The 13,961-nt window shown below is 38.2% G+C and overlaps 1 protein-coding gene across 1 annotated transcript in view; it reads right to left on the bottom strand.

Moving 5' to 3' along the window:
* Positions 1–13,103, bottom strand: part of LOC127662868 (ABC transporter G family member 20-like) — a 32,039-nt gene extending 18,936 nt beyond the window's left edge. Inside the window, exons 1-9 of the mRNA XM_052154252.1 lie at positions 13,011–13,103; positions 11,194–11,333; positions 8,513–8,672; positions 8,213–8,367; positions 5,616–5,723; positions 3,212–3,305; positions 1,589–1,663; positions 1,272–1,443; positions 979–1,075 (exon numbers count right to left, since the gene is read on the bottom strand). Of these exons, the coding sequence (XP_052010212.1) occupies positions 979–1,075; positions 1,272–1,443; positions 1,589–1,663; positions 3,212–3,305; positions 5,616–5,723; positions 8,213–8,367; positions 8,513–8,672; positions 11,194–11,333; positions 13,011–13,067 (1,058 nt within the window). The 5' untranslated portion in view covers positions 13,068–13,103. The remainder of the gene's footprint in view (positions 1–978; positions 1,076–1,271; positions 1,444–1,588; positions 1,664–3,211; positions 3,306–5,615; positions 5,724–8,212; positions 8,368–8,512; positions 8,673–11,193; positions 11,334–13,010) is intronic.
* Positions 13,104–13,961: the final 858 nt, after the last annotated feature.

The following is a 13,961-nucleotide window of genomic DNA, read 5'->3' on the forward strand; positions in this document are numbered from 1 at the left end:
GATCGTGGATGCCATTGCTCTGGCCTACCAGACCCAGTCCATGCCCGCCCCCTTGCGGGTTTGAGCACACTCCACAAGGAGTATGGCATTTTCGTGGGCACTGGCAAATGTCACCTCTCTAGCAGACATCTGTAGAGCAGCGGGCTGGGCAACACCGAATACATCACAAGATTTTACAACCGGGTTGAGCCGGTTTCGTCCCGTGTTCTTTCAGAAATGCGTTCCATGCATGTTCACGATCTGTGAACCCTGGAGGTCCTTCCTCCTAGCCCTCTGGCTCACGAATTCAGCAGAGGAATTCGTAGTCGGACCCAATACGTGTGCTAACGTGCCCTGTACTGGGGTAAGTGCTCCACAGGTCTTGGTTACCTCAGTAACCTCCTGCAATGTATCTTCTGCGGTACGGTCTCCCTTTTTTGGTAGACCCGCATCTCCCTTGGCAGAGCCCTCTCTGCCCCTGTCGCTGCGTTTGTAGAGCTCCTCCAATATGAAGGTCAGGACCTACTGCCGCACCTTTTCCATGTGCAGCCTTAGGCCAATATGACATATTTGTCACTTTTTTACCCTCCCCAGTTTGTGACCTCCACAGGGTCTTTTACCACTGAACGAATAGGAAAAGAACGCCTTCCCCGGAACATTTTATGAGCATTTAAAGGCCCCAGCCAAATCAAATTTTCTGCGGAGAGAAAAACTTAGAGAGAAAAGGCTGAGGCTGGCGCGGCCTGCTCCCATACAAGATAGTTCTCCTTCACACCACTTTGGCCTTTTCTCAAAGAACTGAAGGTGTCTCGGGCTCTCAAGATCGACCCCTAGTGTCACTACATCGACACACCGTCTCGTTCCCTCCATCAGGGAACGGCGTTTACTACAGTAACCGAGAAGTTTCTGATCATTCTTGTCATTCATTTATTCTATTTGCTGAACTAGATCATAAAGCTAAATAGTCTCATTAGGGCCTCACTGTACAGGATTGATTACCCTGGAGTTCTTTTCATTCGAACCATTGTCTTGATCATCAGTGCTGCGATGTTGCGCCATTTTGGAATGATGTGTCTGGCCCGCACCTTCCAGTCAGCTGTGGAGAAACACATTTAATCTAAGTCTGAATCAGTTTCAAGGTAATAGAATTATTCTATTCTAAAAACATCATATAATTACTGTATTTTACAAGCGTACATTAAGCCGAGCAGCTGAAAAAAAAAGTATTTCTAGTACAAATCGAGTGATTTAATAGTAGAAAAGGCTTAGTTTACTTTGAGAGTTTCTTGTACCTTCATATTTAGGCATTCCCTCTAATGGGCTCTTTGCCAGTATGGGCATTCGGCTCTCATCTCTTATACTGTCTGGAGATGGGCTGCTGTCCAGCAGACGGCCCTGAGGACTCTGTTTGGGCCCCATCTGATCCGAGTCCTCACAAAGTTGCAAAAAGGCACTCTCTAATGTCTAAAATAGAGTATACATAGATACAAAAGCACAAACATTTGAAAAGTTAAACTAATGCTCATATGTACTGGCTCATCAGATGTTTGTGTGTGTGTGTGTGTGTGTGTGTGTGTGTGTGTGTGTGTGTGTGTGTGTGTGTACTCACTACAGCATTGTGTTGCTTCATAACAGCATCTGGAGGACCTTCGGCTAACAATCGACCATTCCGCATCAAACCGACCTTTAGACAGAGATGCAAACCTTGAGTTCATATTGAAATTGCTGCTTTGGACAATAGACCTTGGTATCTTCAGAAAAGTGTGACATTTGAGAAGCAGGAGAAGAAAGTCTCAGTTTGCTCTCCATTTAATTTCACTGCTGTCTAGGAGAATTAATTGAGTAATTAAAGAGATCTCATTTTGATTTATCTGTTACTGGTAAAAATGAGACAGACAGAATGAGGGATTTAGAAAACTGTGGGGGTGGGGGGGGGGGTCTTGTTTTAAGAATAGTTCTCATTTCAGGTCCCTCACATCATTGCTGTGGCTCTGTGTGAAAAGACAAGTGAATGTGCTTATATGTGCATTTATGTTGTGTACGTGTTTGTGTCATTGGTGTCTCCGTATATGGCTTGTGTATTTGATTCAGAGTAATACATTGTACTGGATGCAGCAACTGACTGCCTGATGTTACACAGTCACACAGAATTATGCACTCCAAACAAACACATCAGATGACATACACTGAAGACAAACTGGTAAAACAATACTTCGAAAAGTTTCTGTACAAATAAATGTAAACAATAAACCCAGGTGCCTTAAAATCCTTGCCGCTTCTTCTCCTGGAATCTATTTTCTGACATCTACCAGCTTCTTTTTTGACACAATTGACAGTGCTTTTATGGTGTCAGCAAAAGGATTGTAAAATCCCTTATTATGTCACTAAAAAGGTTTTCCAGTTGTCTCTATCCCAGCTTTATGACACAAATATAACAAGCATTTAGCGTTAAGGAAATGTTCGCCAAATCAATCATAAAAGCTTACCTGTAATTTTTTGCCCAAAGCTAGTTTTAAGATTATGTAATGAGCCGCACTACAAAGTACATGCGGAAAACAAGCCAAGACGTTAATTACAGGGATTACAGAAACTAATCTGTATGAACAATACTGAGTGGAGTGGCCTATCTGTTATAGACACGCAAAGAGCATTCAGCATCTCTGTAATCCTGCAGATTCTGTCATGAACATTCGTAAGAGATTGCATTGAAATCTACTTCTATTCTACACCTAAAAAAGGACTAATTTAGTTATTCTGTGAATTGGTTTCCTAAGTGATAAAAAACTATTTAGCCTCAGTGGAATGCTTGAAATTTGTTTGTTGATACAGGTGTTGTCGCATCGATGTGGGCCAGTACTCACCGGTATGGAATACTAGCAATTCTGTTATATTCTGTTTACATTCTCGGGAATTTTTGCATACAATTGCTTCTGTCCACCCTAATACTCACACTAGACTAAGGCTGTTTGTCTTGTAAACCAGACTTTAAACCATCAACAATATATATATGGTGGATATTGTAACTTACTAATGTCCATTCAGCAATGAAGGGCCTGTCTGAATCACACCAATCACACTGTGATTAATTTGACTGTATGTGATGTTTAGGGGTGGGCAATAAATTAGGCATTAAGTCAAAATGTCAGTAAAGATTTGACTGTCCCCAACTAATATAAAATAAGTCTATTTATATTGTAAGTTGGATGTCGGTCAGTTCAGGAAGGTGGCTTACCATATTGGCTTGCCTGGCCTCTTCAATGTAATGTGTTGTAATAATAACAGACACCTGTCCTCCTCTTACAATGTCCACCAGGTGCTGCCATATCCTGCAGAGGTGGAGAGTTTGTTGCATGAGTGTGGTGCTTTCTGTAAAATAGTACTGTTATACCAATGCAATGAATTGGAAAGTGGTACACAACCACTCTTGGAGGGCTTTTAACATGCTGGCATACCTTAGTACACAATGCATAAGTAATAGCATTCAATTGTTTTGCAAAGCCCCCCAAAATGGTTGCAGGCTTAAACATTCTGTTGTGTAAGAGCACAGAATTTTTATAAAAGAGGATTTCAGCAAGGTACAACAGGGTCTCGCCAGAGCAAAACAATTATTTGTCAATAAAACTACATAGAAAACCTAAGTGAAAAAGTGTTTCTATGGGTGTCAAATATGCTAAACAATAAAAATATTCTGGAGTGATAAAGCCACAGAGATCAATTGCAAATAAACAAATAAGGCCTATATAGCATCTGTGCTGCTCAGTAATTGCTGCATTTTATTAGACTTATTCAGTCTTTTACTGGTATGCACTACTTTTTTACTTGCTCTTTATTGCCTTTCGTTCATGAAAAAACACAAGCAGAAATTAGGATTGCCACTTCAAATTTACAGAATAAAGCTCTTTTCCTTGAAACATTCTTGAGATGTGGTTGGAATATTGAGCCTATAGAACTCAGTATAATGCTTCACATACCACATACTCAGGATGAACTAGCATGGAAAGAAAAATAAAAAGGCATGCAAAGTGGTCATTGAGCCAAGAGGATTTATGTATTATAATGAACAATTATAATGATATACAATGAAAAAGTGAAAAATCGTTAAACGTATATTTAATATATTATATTCATTTTATAAAATGGATAGTTCCGAGACTAAATTCTGATCGGATTAGCCATGTTTGAAGTCAGAGTAAAATGACTATAATTACATACATTCTACAGTATCTCACAAAAGTGAGGACACCCCTCACATTTTTGTAAATATTTTACCTAAACCTAAACCCTATTGAGCATCTGTGGGGCATCCTCAAATGGAAGGTGGAAGAGCACAAGGTCTCTAACATCCACCAGCTCCATGATGTCGTCATGGAGGAGTAGAAGAGGACTCCAGTGGCAACCTGTGAAGCTCTGGTTAAAGCAGTGCTGGAAAATAATGGTGGCCACACAAAATATTGACACTTTGGGCCCGATTTGAACATTTTCACTTAGGGGTGTACTCACTTTTGTTGCCAGCTGTTTAGACATTAATGGCTGTGTGTTGAGTTATTTTGAGGGGACAGCAAATTTAAACTGTTATACAAGCTGAACACTCACTACTTTACATTGTAGCAAAGTGTCATTTCTTCAGTGTTGTCACATGAAAAGATATAATCAAATATTTACAAAAATGAAAGGGGTGTACTCACTTTTGTGAGATACTGTATATTAATGTGCCACATTGCTACATTACTTGGCAACAACAAATAGCTTTTGGGTGATAAACTGTATTATTCAACAGAAGAATTATTTATTTATTTATTTTGGGGGGATCTTCTCCCCTGTTTTGGCCCCAATTTGGAATGCCCAATTCCCAATGCGCTCTAATTCCTCATGGTGGCGTAGTGACTCCGAGTCTCTTTGAGAAATCTGAGTTTTCTCCATGTCTGAGACTGTCAATTCACGCATCTTACCTCAGCATGCCCTGGATTCAAACTTGCGACTCCAGGTGTGGTAGTCAGCGTCTTTACTTGCTGAGCTACCCAGGCCCCCTATTTATTAATTCTTTATATTTCTTAATAATAAATCTAACTCTTTGAACATTGGTGCATTCTATCATAGTGATGTTTCCACCATTTTAAAACCACAATAAGCCAATTTAATATACTGCTTTTTAGTTTTATTACTTTTTGCTTTAGCTTTGAACTTACATTTTCATTAACGATTAATGTGATTCTGTTGTTTAATATCTATAAGCAGTGCTATTTTAGGAGGCACCTGAACAAGGACTGTTGAACCCAGTGTTCTACGGAAGTTTCTAGAAGGTTTCAGTTTGTAGTAAAACAAAAGCTACAGAGAAAGCCAGAAGAAACCTCAGCAGAAATGTCAGAGAGAGAGAGAGAGAGAGAGAGAGAGAGAGAGAGAGAGAGAGAGAGAGAGAGAGAGAGAGAGGAGTGGTGCAGGTTAAATCCTCTGTGTCATACTTTTAGAATGTTGAACAAGGTTGATACACGTACACACACACATTTGAAAAAAGACAGACTGGTCGTGCCAGTAGTAGCAACAGTGGAGTAAAGGGTTACTGAGGGTGAAGGAAAAGAGAGTGGGAAGTGGCAGTGGAAGGTAATGATGAATGAAAACTTGAGATATATAAAACATACTTGGCCCGTAGAACAGGGTCCACTCCTACAGTGGGCTCATCTAGGATCAGAAGTTGTGGGTTCTGAAGAAGAGCAGCTCCAAGAGAGACACGGCGGCGCTGGCCTCCGCTGTATATAAAATGAAAACATATGTCTATAAATAACCTACACACATACAGTAAATATGTAAATACATGAGTAGTAAACAACTGTCATAAAAAACAACATGTTTAAATAATTTTCTGTGGCTCTTGTTTAAATCTAAGTGAGTAATTTCGGAACCACTAGCATCATCACACAGGATTGCAAAAATACTCAGACCATTTGTAATTGGTTGGACAAACAGATAGATAATGTTGCTCTGTCGGGCTGGTCAGGTTTGCGTAAACCAATATCAATGATTTGATAGTGCCCACAGAACCACAGTGTTTACAGGAATATAAATAAATTACTTACAGCTGTCAACTTACAGCATATTAGTATCAGCAGAAAGTATCAAAACATTTGTTGCAACTCTTCAATAAATTCTAACAGGTCTTCACTCAAAATACAGACTTACAGTTAAGTTTATACATTCAATATCTGGCCTTGGAACTTAAGAAAATGTTTCTCAGTGCTAACAAATTGAATGGTAAATGTCATGATAATTGACAGCACTACCAACAAACTAAATTCAACTAAACATAATGCAGTCAACATTCAAACAAAAAGAAAGTTAAAAGAAATGAACCACAAGTTTATCACAAGGTATCACAAGATCTACCAAAGCTCCACCTTAACTAACCCAACCAGTCAAGGAGAAATTGACTCAATAACATACTAGTGTGATTCTTTAAGGCCTTCAAGGCCATTGTCTTGCTTTGTAGATTGATAAGCCCTGCCTAGAGCCAGCTCAGCTTAGTGCTGTGAAAACAAAACCAGACAGACAACATACAAAGGAAAACAGGACACGTGCTGCCTTCATGCACCCAACGTTTCATGCTTTACATTCCTCAGTCTTAGTGAAAAACAATCGCCTCTCCACTGCCCTGGCTGCCAATACACAACACAAGGCAAGTGATGAAGCTTCTCAAACATCCATAGTCTAAAACTCGATAAGCATGGAAAGCAGTAAAACATCTGCATCGGCTCTGCAGAGCTTGATAAAGTTAATCTGTTTTTCTTATCTTATCACTGCTTTCCTTGACTGTAATCCAAGATGGTTAAGGATATAATCAAAATGTTGTATTTATGTATTTATTACACATTCAAAGAAATGGTCTGGGTTCAATAAAAGTAAAACTCAATTGACAGCATTTGAAGCACAATGTTGATTACCACAAAAAATAATCTTGTCTTGACCCTCGTTTATATAACAGGAAAAAAGAAGCAAAAATCACGGTTACAGAAAGGCATTTACAATGGAAGTGAATGGGGCCAGCCATAAACATTAAAATTCACATGGTTTCAAAAGTACAGGCACAAGACGTAAACAATATATGTATTAACATTATTTTAATGTGATAAAATTCCATACTTATGCTATCTGTGTAAAGTTATATCTATTATTACAACTTTGTTGTCATGATCATGCAACGCCGGTAAACCGTGTAAGCAAATTTATCACACTAAAATCACGTTAGCATGTTTAATGGTTACATCTTGTGGCTCTACATTTAAAACACTGTGTGTTTTTAATGTTTTTAGACTGGCCCCATTCACTTCCATTGTAAGTGCCTTACTTTAATCGCAATATTTTATTTTAATGTTAATTAAACAAAGGACGAGTCCAAATTAATAAGTTGTAATAGGCATTATGCAACAAATGCTTTAAATTAAGCTTAACTTGTAATGAACTCAGAACATTCCTTTAATGGCTGATAACAGATAAATCATACAAAGATAGTGACATTGTTTCATTACCAAAAATGTACGCTTATACATATTGCACTAATATCATAGCAAGAAAAAGGTGGCAGATGTCCCTTAGTTACATGCACAAGTTTTTTATATCCAACTCCTATTATTCAAGTTATCTGAAAACATAAATAAACTGTTTCTTCCAATTAGTGCACAAACAAACAGAAATGACAATGGGAAATTGTTTGCAAGGCACTACATCTTACAATATGACACCTATGTCATAATTGCAAATGTAAACAAATGGCCATTAAAAAGTGTACTATTTCATAATCAGTGACTTCAACAGACTTTAAACTCAATCAGCCTAATGTAACCACATAAAGTACATTGTGGTCACATGACCACTTGACCCCCATAAGGCCCCCAAAGAGGTAGCGTGAGAACTGTCAGAATGGACTTGCCAGAGAGGTGGATGCAGGGTTGTCCAAATGTTTTTCCATTCATGATGTCATATGGCAAGCGCTAATGAGAATGTTGTTGTCAGAATAGTTAACAGATAACTGGGTCATACGTGAAGCCTAGTTTTTTGTTATCCTTCCTCTCTTTCTCTCATTCACTCACACACACCACTTCTTTCTGAGTTCTATTTCAAAACCCTCTCACAAACCAGCAAATAGCTGAAGCTGCAGAAAATAAACATGCAGCTGACATGATGACAGGCTGAAAATTACCTGACTGCTGAGATTAATGAAGGCAAAGAGCACATGCTGTTCTACCTGAGATTTCTGACGAGGTTGTTTTTCTGTGGCAGGTCCAGAAAGTCAATGAGAAAATTCATCCTGGCTTCTGTTTCTTTGGATGAAAGTCCATGGATTCGACCGTAAAACCATAGTGTATTGCTAATAGTGAACTCATTGTATAGGGCTATGTCCTGCAGACAGAATAGAGGAAAAAGAGAAAATGAATGAGAAGAGACAATTGAACAAAGAGGAATACACCAGTCAGGAGGATTCACTTGTCAAAATAATCATATACTGGGTTTTATGGGTAAACACCAGTCTCTCCTTGTCTCTCACCTGTGGCATGTATCCCACCATCCTTCCTGGCACTTCATGTCCTGGGAATGCAGGTGGTTTGCCCAGCACTGTGATGTGACCACGACAGATCTTCAGAGTTCCCACAATGCATTTTAACAGTGTGGTCTTCCCACAGCCACTTGGCCCTAGCAGCCCATAACTGAAGAGAGGAAACACACACACACACACACACACACACACACACACACACACACACACGTTGTTTTTCCATGTTTTATGGGGACTTTCCATAGACATAATGGTTTTTATACTGTACAAACTTTATATTCTATCCCCTAAACCTAACCCTACCCCTAAACCTAACCCTCACAGAAAACATTCTGCATTTTTACATTTTCAAAAAACATAATTTAGTATGATTTATAAGCTGTTTTCCTCATGGGGACCGACAAAATGTCCCCACAAGGTCAAAAATTTCAGGTTTTACTATCCTTATGGGGACATTTGGTACCCACAAAGTGATAAATACACGCTCACATGCGCACACACACACACACACACACACACACACACATACACACACACCAAAGCATCACATCCACTCAAATTGCTACAGTATTTTATAAATTTAGCAATTCAAATCACAGATGTTATTTAGTGGGTCAACATTTAAAGCGAAGTTTCAAGCAACTATGCAAAAGCTCAAATACTCATGAGACGCAGAGTGATTCTGATCAGATGACTGTTAGGAGAACAACAAAAAAAGGAAGTGAGAGATGTTTAAGCAAAGCAAAAAAGGCTAATAACAGCAAAAGGTTTTAAGGTGACCTCTGTATGACTTAATGGATGGGTGTTTCTTCAACTTTGGGCAATTTCATGTCCAAGGGATTGATTTTTGTTAAAACTAACAGATTTCAACTTTTTTCTTTTTGTTATATGACGGTTAAATTAAAACTGACTTAGAAACCTTATACCAGGCCTTCATCATTTATTTTTTCTACTTTACAAATGCATTTTATGTATAGATCTTATTTATTCGTATTGTTGCTTGTCCCAAATCTATTATACTAATACAAGTAATGACATGTTTAAAACTATGATACTAAATAAACAAACAAATCAATATGTATTTGGTAACTCTTTACAATAAGGTTTCATTTTTAAAAATGTATTAGTAAATGTTGAAATGAACATTAACTATTTATTAATAAATGCTTAATAAGTATTGTTCATTGTAAGTCCATGCTAACTAATGTTATTAACTAATGTTAACAAATGGAATCTTATTGTAAAGTGTTACACTTAATTGCTTGAAAATTATTTTATAATATTTTCATTTATTTAGTACTGTCCCACAGGCATCACTTCAATCACATCACACAATTCTACCTATAACATTTTTATTTTTTCAAATTAAGTGCACTTGTTAACCAAGTCGACAAATGTGTAAGTGAAGAGCTTGAGATGAAAGAGGAGACAAGTGATGCTTAAAGAAAACTAAGGAAAATCAAGGGAAATATCACTTGTGAGCAGAGTATTTTTATTGGACGTCATTTCGAACAATTTTGACAAATTACGCAAAAACTATGAAAATGTTATTTAATTGAGTTTATGTAGAATTCAAGACAAAAGAATTGGCCATTTTATTTCAAAAACATAAAAAAAATTCATTTTCAACACCGTCATTCCCAACATGTAATTCTATGAAATACAATACAGAATTTGAGATGCGGTGGAAGTGACACTGTGGTGGTAATTTCCACGACTCTCCGAAAAAAATTACAAAAAAGAAAAACATTTCCTGTGATGCATTTACATACTGTGTTGAACACTGTTAGTAGAAAAATTAAATAAACTATTGAAAGTGTAAAAAAAAGTTTTACCTGGATTTACTTTCAAGAAATTGACAGAACTGAAAGAGCCCGAAGTTGAACAAGCACCCATACTTTTCAATGTACTAAGATGAAAAATGAGACTCCAAATGTGGCTCTAAACTCAACTCAAGACTTTTTAATCTCTCTCAGTCCAACCTCAGTCTTCTAGGCTGCTCACAATGTCTAGAATGTAATTTCAGGAAAGCAGCCAAGTTTTACAAACATAATCTCCACTTCTAGCTCAGACAGCCATCTAAATATGGGTCATTGCAACTAAATATGACTTTAGAAAAAGGAAACAAAGACATATGTGCAATATTTTGAACATTGCTCTGATTAGCCTTATCAGCACTGTCGAAGAGTATAAACAGGTGATGACAGAACACATAACTCAAATAAGGTGAAGTGAACAGACACTGCCAAATTCGAGAAGTAAAATGCAACAAGAGGAAATAACTGTTTATAAAGTTAGCTGAAGCCATCTTCCTCATTTTTATCTATATAGATAATAAAAGGAACATCAAGCAAGCTGCTGTAGCGATGACTGCCTAAAGCCTCTCAACATCACATCTGATGTTTGCACTAGAAGCCCAAGGGTCAGCTTTCATATTCTCCAGTCTCTAAGATCTCCCAGAATATTTTTTTAGTTTTGCTATACTAGACTAAGGGATGAGGTGACAGAGATACAGTATGTACATGTACATGACATGTCACACAAATGTCAGGTCTACATTTGAGCATGTTTTAATGCTCAAAGTGAAAAAGCAAGATCAGAGTAACCTGAAGACATATTAGTAAACACATTAAGAGAGAAAGAGAGAGAGAAGGGGATAATATTGGACTCACATTTGGCCCTGAGGCAGTGTCAGGTTGAGACTGTTGAGGACTTTAAGTTTGCCATATGAACGGCACACATCAAGACAGTGGATTGCAGCACCACCACTCGCTGCTTCCAAGTCAGCCTTCATAGTATTGCTCTCAAAACTCTACAGAGAGAGAGATGGAAATTTCTATTAGTTCAAAGTATTTTGATAACCAAATCAAACAGCAAGCCAACAACAACTTTAAAAAAAAGAAAAGAAAAAGGATAGTTTACACAAAATTTAAAATTCACTAATCATTTAATAATAAACAATAACAATTATGGTGAATTAATGAGGAAATAATTGTATTTTCTATATATTCTAAATATATATTCTAAATATAAAATAAAAAATATGCACATTTGGTACAACAAAAACTCCAACAACCCCTTAAAAACATATATTGTTAACCAGACACAAAAGATGATGCCTCCTCATGTATGACACTTGTATTGGTTTCTAAGCAACAGCATGGATTCTGTAACTTTGAGTATGCAATTTCCCAATGCAGAAAATGGGTCATCAGCACAGTAATCTCTCCCATCTTCTTTTCACAGAATCTCTGCACACTTAATCCCGCATCTTTCAAGATTATTTCAAAAAATAATCAAGATCTCTAATTCCAGTTTACAAGCTGTCCTGCATGAATGAAGACTGAAATCTGAGCCCATTATAGTAATAACAAAGCATTAAACATTTTAATCAAGGAATTGCTCATTGATTTATGCAAGAGTTTAGATGGATGTGCTTATGAGGTGACTGTGAAAAGATGTGAAAACTGTCTATACATGAACCGTTCATATGGAGACAACATGAAAATCAGCTGACAATTTCGTAGCAACACATTCATTTTAAGCAGCTGAACTGGTTTGGTTTTCAATTTCTTAATTGTGTTAGAGGAAGCGCCTCCTATTGTCATATCACCTTCAGGAGTTGCAGGGGTTCTTCAGTAAATCTTTTCAACTCTCACTTGACATACGCGCTCATGAATAGTTTAAAGTGAATTTGACATAATAGAATAGACTTACTACAACGTACAAAGTAGCAGTTAATCTAAGCAGATATAAATTATCACAATGAAAGTTCGAATGCACAATGCGAATTTTTAAGAATTTCAAATATATCTATACTAAAGCTAATAAGAAAAAGAGGATTTTATACCAAGGCGGTTTCACAGTATTTGAAGAAAAATCACGTTGAGTAGATGAACAGTCCAGCTGTCCGTGCTCTTATCAGCCGCCGCGTTATCTTACGACAGGTGCAACGATGCGCAGCGCCACAGAAGCCGCGCGTGTTCTTTCAGTCTTTCGTACGTTTTCCGACAAGTCCCGCCTCCCTCCTCCTAAGAACCAATCCGGTTCGGACATACAAAGCAGTCTGTGATTGGACAGTTGAGAAATCCTTCATAGAACCAAATCAATCATGGCAAACCGTGAAACGAAAAAGGGCGGGATTTGTCGGAATACAGATGGAACAAATATAAATATTTAAATATAAGCAAGACGCAGCGCCACGAGCAGAAGGCAGGTGTCGAGACATGTTTATTAAAAGAATAGTTCGTTTTAAACCTAAAAACGCGTCGCTCCTGGACGAGACGCTGAAAAACAGCGAGACGCGTCTAGCGCATCTAGGACAAACAGTACGGGTTCAGTGTGAACGGCCCCTCATTACTCTGGCTGCATCGTCTGCGTCAACAGGGGACAGAGGTCCCTTATTTAGTCTTTTGAAGCAGGATATGTCTGCTAATATGAAGCAAGTATATACAAATAAAAAAATCAAGACAGAATAGCAATGACTCACTCTCTCTTCCATCTCTGTTCTCTCGTTAAGAGCTTCCTCGATTCCGTTACCGGGCATGATCACCGTGCCGGCGAGATGCTGCGCTCGGTTCAGTGCGCGTTGATGCGTCAGTTAACCCATTCATCGCCAGATCAGAGTTTATGTGATCTGATTTCAATTCGAGCATCTTTCTCTAGAGCGACTGCCTCTTTCAGTGTATCTGTGAATCTAGGTCGTCACCCTCTGAGAGAGCAAATTATGTTTGCATGAAGCAGGAATGCACACAACATATTATAATGCAAGAGTGTGGAAGGTTATAGTACATAAAGTGTCATTTGCATGTAATTTCCCAGATAGCAAGAACCTTTGGGCAAAATGTGGACGTTAGCAGTCACATCTGGCGTGGCTAAATACTTGTGGGCCAAACTTTCATCACATATGTTTAGCTAAAGCTTTAGAATTGGAGGGAATTTTCTCTTGGGTCACAACTGGGATTGAGGTAAATGGTCCAGATGACAACACGTAGCTGAGAGCCATGTGTGGCTTGGCTATGGCAAGCCGTGGAAAATGTTAATTTGTGGTAGACATTGGTTTATACTTGGAAAAACACATGTAGGCAGGTGTGGGATTCCACACCTCAGCTTGTTCAACAATGCCATTGGTTGGTGACGTCCTTGTTGTAGCATCTTCTTTCAATTTCTATTGGTGGATTAGTGAAACTGTCACTGTAGCAGCAACTTAAATACTGGACCATGGCCATTTGTCCCACTCTTTTCTCTCCTAACAACTGCGCTAGGTACCATTGTTGGCCAATACAACATACAGTAAAAACTTTTTCCAGTTTTCAGATGTTATTACTCGACCACTGTAACCAACAGTGGTTGGTGGATCACTGTGTTCACCACATTGCCTTGTTCAACTCTGTGGCATCACCAATGGTCACTGTCACTCATGTCACTGGAAATCAGAAGT

This window comes from Xyrauchen texanus, chromosome 22 (genome assembly GCF_025860055.1).
Source record: "Xyrauchen texanus isolate HMW12.3.18 chromosome 22, RBS_HiC_50CHRs, whole genome shotgun sequence".
NCBI lineage: Eukaryota > Metazoa > Chordata > Actinopteri > Cypriniformes > Catostomidae > Xyrauchen > Xyrauchen texanus.